Here is a 9,148-nt window from a genome sequence, read left to right on the forward strand (position 1 = left end):
TATTGTATTTCTATGTATTGTTTGCTGTTATTTTGGAAGTGTTATAGTACTCTCTAAACTTTTGTATTTCCATCTTTTATGGGCAGTGTTTGGCCAGCTTGTGAGCAAAATCAGATGAGACCAAAATTCCTGTATTTAATAAAAGTAAAGTGCCATTTATAGCAATTCTGTCTTGAGCATATTAAATGAATGAATAGCAGTGCTGGACCCCTCATTTTTTGGAGATTTGGGATCTCCTACCCAGATTAAATTGGAGTGGCATAATCAAAAACAGTTCCAACAAAGATAAAAACATTGAATAGCCCCATTATAAATGTTTAACAGGACAGTTTATTTGATTTTGATTTTGATTTTTTTAAGTCACAAGCTAACACTTTTTATGAAAGTAAAGCTGAACATAAAGTTTCATTTTAGAATAATTAGATTTAAAAAAAAAAAAAAAAAATACAAAGTCAGCCATATTAAAAATATTTTATGACATGACACTAATGTGGTAATAAGTAAAAATATGGGTTTTACGGTTAATAGATTACAATAACATTAGGCTACTTTTGATAGATAATGCTGTTTATAGCTGTTGAAATGTTCATCCCTATTTTTTATCTCAAGTAGGCTATTATAAAATGAATTTTTGAAATAGGCATTGACCTATTTCACTTAGGTCCACTCACTTTAACATTTCTGGCATCTCCTGCCGTGTGGTGAAGTATTTTTTGGGTTCTGGTCAATTTAAGTAAATTAAATTATTATTTCTAACAGTTAAAAATTTAAATTAATCTTAAGTATTTTAATTCTGAACAGCAGTAAACTTAGCAAGCATCTGAAAAATAAAGGGTAGCCCCTATATCTAATTATCTGATTATTTGCAGATACTTAAGTGGTTCTTCTTGTTTCTGATAGTTTAAACAATAATTGTTTAACAAGATTTGCACACACAGTCTTTCAATATGTAAAATGCTATTAATTTGCATGTGACACAAAGGTGTAAAAAAAAAAAAGGACTGCCACAGTTAAAAATGATGACCTATGTGTGTCTGTCTGTCCACAGAAATCTTCTCATGTCACTCAGGAATCCATATGCATACTTTGCAAGGATTGTTGCTGTTTTCCACTATTTTCCACAATACTCTGTGTTTAATACTGTCAGGTACTTAATTATTCATAAATTCCCAGCAGTACTGTTATGTGTGTGCCATTTATGTTATTATGTGCTTATGTATCTTATGTAATGCATTCTTCCTTGTGTACAGTAATGTGTGTCTGTCTGTCTGTCTGTGTGTTGTTATTGTCTGAAAGTTCACACTACTTTTATGTTACAGCAGGACCTGCAAGAGAAATGCAGTTTCATTCCTCCATAAATGACAACAATGCTTGACATGATATGAAGAAGAAGGTGCAAGTTTTTCTCTCTATAGTGGTTATACAGTTGCCTTTTAATACTCAGACTATAATTATGAAACACACATTGTTTTTAGGAAAACATTTTTTTTTTAATTTCAACCCCTGTTGTAATAAAACAAAAACCTGATCACATCCAACACTGTGCCTGAGTGTGAACTGTTTGATCATCATAAGATATGAATTTGTACTGACACTGTTGCATAACATTAACATCATGTTTCCCTCATGCTGGTAACTTATCAGGAGAAACAGATTCAGAGATGTAGATTCTTAGCTGAGTGAAACATATCAGGCAAAGCTTATGTGGCTACTACGCAGTTATCCAAAGTGCAGGCCTTCACCAGATCTGTGAAGAAAAACATTAGAATAAATCACTACATCATAAGTGGACAGTCAAAAGCAACAAGACATGGCTATAAAACTTTACATTTGTAGCAAAATCGGTTTTTGACCTAGAATTTACCAGGCATTGCAGGAAATTTTAGACATAGTAGGAAACCTAATACATCATACCTGGTTCACCCTGGGCAATTGTGTAGGACCTTTCAATCATATCAATGTACTTTGAAGTCAGGAATTCGTTCAGAGGTTTAGTATTCTCTTGAAGGCATTTAGTGGTATCAGTGAAAAGAAGGTTTCTTTCATTTTCTGACTTGAACAGGACATTCGATTTGGCCTGAAACATAGGGAAGATAATTCAAAACTAAGGCAAATTACTCTGTAGATAAAATGTAGAAACAGATGGAGGTTAAGAATCTGGTGTGGTAATGCAAAACAACAAAGTTGCCTTTACTAACATGCACTATCAACATTGAAATAGATGTGTGAAAATGTGCGAAAAAAGAAGGTGACAGAAAATGCTACAAAGAACTGCAATCAACTCACTTGAGCCGCCTTTAGAGTGTTCACCACATCGGTGCGTGCATCTTCCCGGGTGATCACAGCATGAGCTGGTACTTTGGCAAGGCTACATGTAGCAAATTCAGTGTGTTTTACTGATATGTCTGGTGATTCTGGACAGATCAGTTCAAAATCATCAGACTTCAGATCCTTAGCCCAGCCTGGTCCTTTACCTAAGCATATAGAAATATAGTGAAAAAACCTGATCAAAAAATATCATTTTCAAATGTGTCACACTATGAAGCTTTATTAATTAATGCAAACCACACTAACCATCAGTGTAATCCCCAACAATAGTGTGCTTGATGAAAGCAACTTCACCTGTTGTTTCTGCAAGACACCTACAAAAAGAGTGAGATCATATTCTGCTTCAGATTACGGAGTGGAGTCAGTGTACAAGTCTCATAAAGCACATATCCTTTTCAGTTACAGTGCGGGATATGGTGAGGTACCTGAAAGCCCCATCATAGCCATAATAAATCTCATCAGAAGAGGCTTTGCACTTGCTCTCATCTCCTACCGCCTTCCCACTGCCTTTACACAGTTCACACATGTTTGTGTTGGGATCAGCACCAGGAGCGCAGCCTTTACTGAAGAAATTGTCTGAGAAATGAAGAGAAAATGTGCTATTTTATGTGATTACCAAAACTTTGTGATTGTCCATAGAAAATTTTTTTTATTAACCAGCTGTCATATTTAGCATTACTTACATAGGGTACAGTCATGTGTTTTGCCGCAAATGGCTGAATCTGGAACTTTCCAACCAGCATTGCGGTTCAGGCCAGTGTGGCAGGACTTCCTTCCTCGCAGTTTATTCCAGGTTACACCTGAGCCCTTACGCACCACGGCCACGACATAGTAACTTGCGGCCTCTGTGAACAAGGACCGTTCACACCAAGAATGATAACTATAACAACAGCAATATTAAAGCCCACACAAATGAACAATGATGTTTAGTTTATTATAAGCGTGTGTTGCAGTTTTGTTGCCTGCCATTTTAAATGCTTGAGTGCTTTAAAACAGATTCTGATTGTCTGTCAATGGTTTTATAGTTTTGAAAGTCATTCTAACTATATCATTTCTTTGTGCCATTATCATTATGGTTGTGGTGTTGACTTTGTGCCATTATCATTATGGGTGTGGTGTAGAATTTTTTTTTACATTTAGTAAGATTTTTAAAACTATATTGTTATAGTTATTGTCCTTGGTGTGAAGCTAGGGATAGTACACCCAAAAATGAAAATTCTGACATCATTTACTTGCAAGTAAGTTGTTCCAAACCTGGGTGAGTTTATTTCTTCTGTTAAGCACAAAAGTAGATATTTTGAAGAATGTTGGTAATCAAACAGACTTCCATTTATAGTATTTTTTACCCCCCATACATCAGTGGGGACCATCAGGACATCAGTTTGGTTACCATTCAACAGAAGAAAGAAACTCATACAGGTTTAGAAAAAGTGGATGAGTAAAAAATTACAGGATTAGCAGACAAGTTTTCATAGAAAAAAGTTACAAACCAATGCTTCATAAAAGTGGAAAAATGTAGTACTTACCTCCACCCTCAGTGCATTTTTCTGCAAGGAAAAGGTGAATAGAATTTTAGGTTTCTTACAAACAGGTGACTTATGAAATGATTTATGAAATATAAAATGTATTCTTACGTTCATCACTCTGCTCAACCATAACTGGAACTAGACCACACTTTCCAGCAATATATACCTGGCCACCATCAACTGCAACAGCATCTGCTTCTCTGCGCTTTTAAAGTCAAGCAGAAAATCAAACAGAATATTAAGCTACAGGTGAACAGCACATAAAGATGATTGACATCAACCTCAGCACTCATCCATGTGACCCAACAATACCATGATTTTCTTGATGCACTCGTCCACAGATGATGCCATTCGGCAGTCCATAGGAGAATCCGGTAAATTGTCACACTTAGTTTTCTCTTGGTGGCCAATGGCACACCATTCAACTTTGTTCTTGGGTAATGCTTTGATACCTGATGAGAAATTGTACATACAACATATATATATATATACACACACACCAAATATATATATAGAGGGGGGGGACTGGATACTCTTATTCAGCAAGGATGCATTAAATTGATCAACTTGATAGAGTTCTATCTAACATAAATGCTGTGCTTTTGAATTTTCTGTTCTTCAAAGAATCCTGAAATAAAATTTATCACACAGAAATATTAATCAAAACAATTTTTTTAAAATGTGTAAATAAAAGGAATGTTTCTTGAGCACAAAATCAGCATATTAGAATGATTTCTGAAAAAAATCATGTGGAGTATTGAGTGCTGACAAATCAGCTTTGTCATCACAGAAATAGATTTCAAATTAAAATAGAAATTGGTATATTTATTTTATATTTAATCAATATTATATTTATATCAAATATATAAACAAACATCACTGCCCAATGCAATGACATTCATATATGTTTACATGTATATTTAGCACAGTTGAGTCAATTGTATGTCACCTTTAATGCCTTGCATGGCCTTATAATAATCTTCTTTCAGGTAGAGGAAAGAGTCTGTGCTCTTAGGAAGCTCCATGAGCTCAAACGCAGAGTCTGAGAATATCAGGTCTTTACCCCCAAAAGTATCAGAAGAGAAAAGATCTGTGGCCTGTTGAGCACAACAGTAGAAAATTCAAAGTTGGCTTTTAAAGTGTAATGAATGTATTGTATTACGGGGTTAAATATCTAGATCTACGTTCTTACTTTTACAACATAGAAATTATTTAACTCCAAAATGGCAGGGTCATTTTTTTAAGTAATAATATAGTAATGTGCAGTTAAAAGGATGCAACATCGTTTGGGATATCATACCGGAATCTGTTTAAGGACTTTATAAATGTGGTCTGAATCTGTGTCCTTGCGGCTGATGACAGCACGGGCAGGCTCTTTGGCGAGGTAGCAGTCCTTGTACTCCTCAACGCTTTTTCTGCTGCCATCCATGCACAACAGCTGGTAGTTCTGCCTCACATTCTCTTAAAAATTCAGATTAAACAAGAAACTTAAACATCAGCAGCTTTGAAATCTTAACCAGCAATTTTAATATCCTACACAGTTTTGTGGCATAATGAATAATAATATCTTATATTTTAGCAAAGATATTAATCACCTGGAATTGCATTGTGGCAAACAAAGGCAACTTGTGCATCACCATTTATCAAGCACCTGGAAAGGATGCATGAGTTATATTGATTTTCATATGGACAGAAGATAATGGAATATGAGAGTGTGTTAGTGTGAACCGTACAGTAAGGCTCCTTCGTCACCGTAGTATTTTTCATTTTGTGAGCAGCTGCAGTCACCCTGGCAAGCCTGGCACAGGTTTGGGTATTGGGCTTTTGATATTCCAGGAATGCAGCTGCTTGAAAAGAACTGTGACACAGCTAGAGAACACAAAAATTGTGACTAAAAACCTGTGTCCCTTTATTCCTTTACACATTATTTATAAAACAATTCACACAAACAAAATAAATAAATAAATAAAACATTTGATTCTTCAAAGATTTATATGACATTACCCTACTTATAACATGGAGTTCACCATTTAAAATTAAATTAAATTAAATTAAATATTGCTATGAGTTAACTTTGTAGCCATGTAATAATAATCATACATTAATGATCTAGCCACACTAACCCTTCTCAATAGGCATATCTTCAGGTCCATCCCAGGTAATTACCCCTTTAGCTACCATTCTTCCTATGGGTATATTCCAGCCTTCAGGACTTTGGTAAGAACTGTGGCATGAAGTCTTTCCTTTGAGATCATTGATATTGAAGTTAGCATCACTCTTTACCACAGCCACAGCATAACAGCATTCTAGAGAAGAAACCGAGAAGAGAGGAGGAGAACAGACTCAAAATATATCAGAATCTGCTAAAATGCTAACTACAGACTGCTAAACTGAAAGATACTTAGAGAGGATTTTAGCATGTATAGGATTATGATGACGCACCATCCAGTATATTATTAAGGGAAATGAATGGAAACCTTTATAGAGCAAAATTAAAAATCATTAAACTGGACTATCTTGCCCCACTACTAATGGAACCTTACTGTAAAGTGTTACCCAAATATTTTTTTTAAATTAGTGAATTTTCAACTTGGTTGAATAGCTGAATAATGAGAGGCAAATCAAATAACAATTCCAGTCATAGAATTTGACTACATAATCTGAATTACACTACATAATTCTATTAATTAAACACAAACGAATGAATGAATTTAATTCATTGTCATATTAACAATAAACTATGTATTTAACTATGTATTTACCACTCAATTGGTCTATAGGTCATGAATAACACTGTAAAAAAATAAATAGTTGAAAAAACGTTTAAAAAAAATTAAAGATGCAGTAAACTTAATGCAGTAAGACTTTTGAGTTCTATCAACAATATTTTTTAGTTCTTCTCAGTAAAGATACTTTGTTTAGCCAGCGTAAATTTGTTTTTTCATGCAATGCTAATTGTCCTATTTGCTGATAAAAAAATTATTGTCACATCAACTGAAACCACAATTACTGTTGTTGGGGCAATGAAAAAAAGAATGTGTAAAAAGTCACCACATTATCAATTTACGAACGAGTGAATTGATATGGAAACCTTGATGGATACCTTAGTCTAATATGTAGATAACATTGTTTGTAAATCATCTTAGAAGACTAAGATATTCAGGAAATAGATATAGACATACTCTAGGCCTCAAAACTAGACACACAAACCTTAAGAACGCTGGCAATCAACAATTCTTAAAAAGATGTAAAGATCTCTTTACATCACAGTACAACAAATAACTAACAATAATGACAAAACAACAAAAAAGTTAAATGAAGTCAGCAAAAAATAATCCTATAACAGTAACTGCATAATTTGTTCATGCTGCAGTGCATGCTGGGAACTCACAAAGCCTTAACATTTCAACAATAGGAAATTCTTTGTTCAGACAACTTTGACTAGTTAGGACAACATTTGGGGCAATTTTTTGGTCTGACAAGGGTTTTATGTAGTTTCAAGAAAATAGCATTTTTTAGTATTTGAGACTCAAAAGGTTTCGTAAACTGGAAAACATTCAGTTGGATATTTTACAGTGAATGAAGATGTTCGAAATGTGCATCTAAATCACTGAACTGTGTGTGTGTGTGTGTGTGTGTGTGTGTGTGTATACTGGTATTCCCTACATTATGGGGACCAAATGCTCTCACAAGTATAGTAATAAAAAAGTAATAAAAAGGAATTTCGACCTTGTGGGGACATTTTTAGGTCCCCATGGAGAAACAAGCTTATAAATCATACAGAATGAAGTGTTTTCAAAATCTAAAAATGTCTGTAGTTTTGTGTGAGGGCTTATGGGTAGGGTTAGGTTAAGTGGATAGAAAATACAGTTTATACATTATAAAATCATTATGACTGTGTAATGTCCCCATAGGAAGACCATTGTGTGTATATGATATAAGTATCTATGTATATAATATATATATATATATATATATATATATATATATATATATATATACATATATATATATATATATATATATATATATATATATATATATATATATATATATATATATATATAAATACAGGAATTAAGATTTTTCTACACACACACACACACACACACACTATATATATATATATATATATATATATATATATATATATATATATTTACCTTTTTATATGTCTCTGCAATGATAGGATGGAGCTTATAATTTATGAGTCCAGCTTGGTAAACATGTTCTCCGTCTGCAGTTGCAGCATCTGCATCACCAACCTGTAAATCATAGACAATTTAATTTAGACTTAACAAAATGCCCAAGTGTGTGTGAGGTAAAATAATAAGCATGTTTTATTACCTTGATGCTTGACATGCAATCAGTCATAGAAGGTTTGAGATGACACTCAAGCTCTGGTGCTTTGGTGGCAAGGTATTGGCATTTCATCAGCTCATTCTGTGACTTCACACACCATTTGACTTTTTGAGCGCCGGCTGAGGGCAGTGCCACAACTGCAAGGAAAACAATGAATCGCAATGTTAAACACAATAATTAAATACGAACTGAAGAAGAAAATGTCAACAATATCAAACATAGGAATTACCAAGGCACCCCAGCAAGGAGATGAGCAGGATGTTCATATTAGGCCTTCACCGCGGATTTCTGGCACGAGGAGACAGGAGATACAAGGCTTTTATAGGAGCTCTGGAAGCACAAGGGGTTGGGTCAAACAAACACATCCAGACAAATCATCCTCATCATCGTTTGCTCAGGATTTCTCAATATCTGCTTGTGCAGGTTATGTGCCAGTTCACATTTTGCAGAAGGAGCCATTTTCTATCATGGAAATTCCCCAGTCAAGTTAATGATAAATTCAAACAGTAACATTAAATATTAGCTGTCTTTTTTATATATATAAATTAATAGTAGTACAATTATACTGTACATGCACCTAGAAAATTTAACACTTTAGATGAGGGAACAGCATTCACTAATAAATAGTTGCTTATTAGCATGCATATTTCTAGCATGTTTGCTGTTTATTAGTACTCATAAAGCACATATTACTGGATATTATTCTGGATTCCTTAACCCTACCTAATACATCATACATAACTGCTACAACAACTACCTTACTTACTGTAAAAAAATCAAATAAAATAAAAAGTAGTTTTTACACACACACACACACACACACACACAAAAATAATAATAATAAATTGGCAGCTGTGGTTGCCAGAATAATTTTGTAAAAAAAAAAAATGTGTTTACAGAAAAACTGTAAACACATTTACAGAATAAACTGT

General features: G+C 33.9%; 1 protein-coding gene across 1 annotated transcript; it reads right to left on the minus strand.

The window, feature by feature from the left end:
- Positions 1-1,400: 1,400 nt before the first annotated feature.
- Positions 1,401-8,546, minus strand: LOC131524572 (serotransferrin-1-like). The gene is made up of 17 exons (XM_058751792.1): positions 8,446-8,546; positions 8,202-8,353; positions 8,019-8,119; positions 5,978-6,162; positions 5,588-5,723; positions 5,450-5,505; positions 5,155-5,315; positions 4,804-4,951; positions 4,167-4,306; positions 3,963-4,059; positions 3,855-3,875; positions 3,012-3,173; positions 2,754-2,904; positions 2,575-2,642; positions 2,287-2,474; positions 1,915-2,077; positions 1,401-1,747 (listed from the first exon to the last, which is right to left on the minus strand). The coding sequence occupies exons 1-17, from the start codon at positions 8,480-8,482 to the stop codon at positions 1,701-1,703; spliced, it is 2,013 nt and encodes a 670-aa protein (XP_058607775.1). The 5' UTR covers positions 8,483-8,546; the 3' UTR covers positions 1,401-1,700.
- Between the last annotated feature and the right edge of the window lie 602 nt (positions 8,547-9,148).

The sequence above is a fragment of the Onychostoma macrolepis genome, chromosome 02 (assembly GCF_012432095.1).
Source record: "Onychostoma macrolepis isolate SWU-2019 chromosome 02, ASM1243209v1, whole genome shotgun sequence".
NCBI lineage: Eukaryota > Metazoa > Chordata > Actinopteri > Cypriniformes > Cyprinidae > Onychostoma > Onychostoma macrolepis.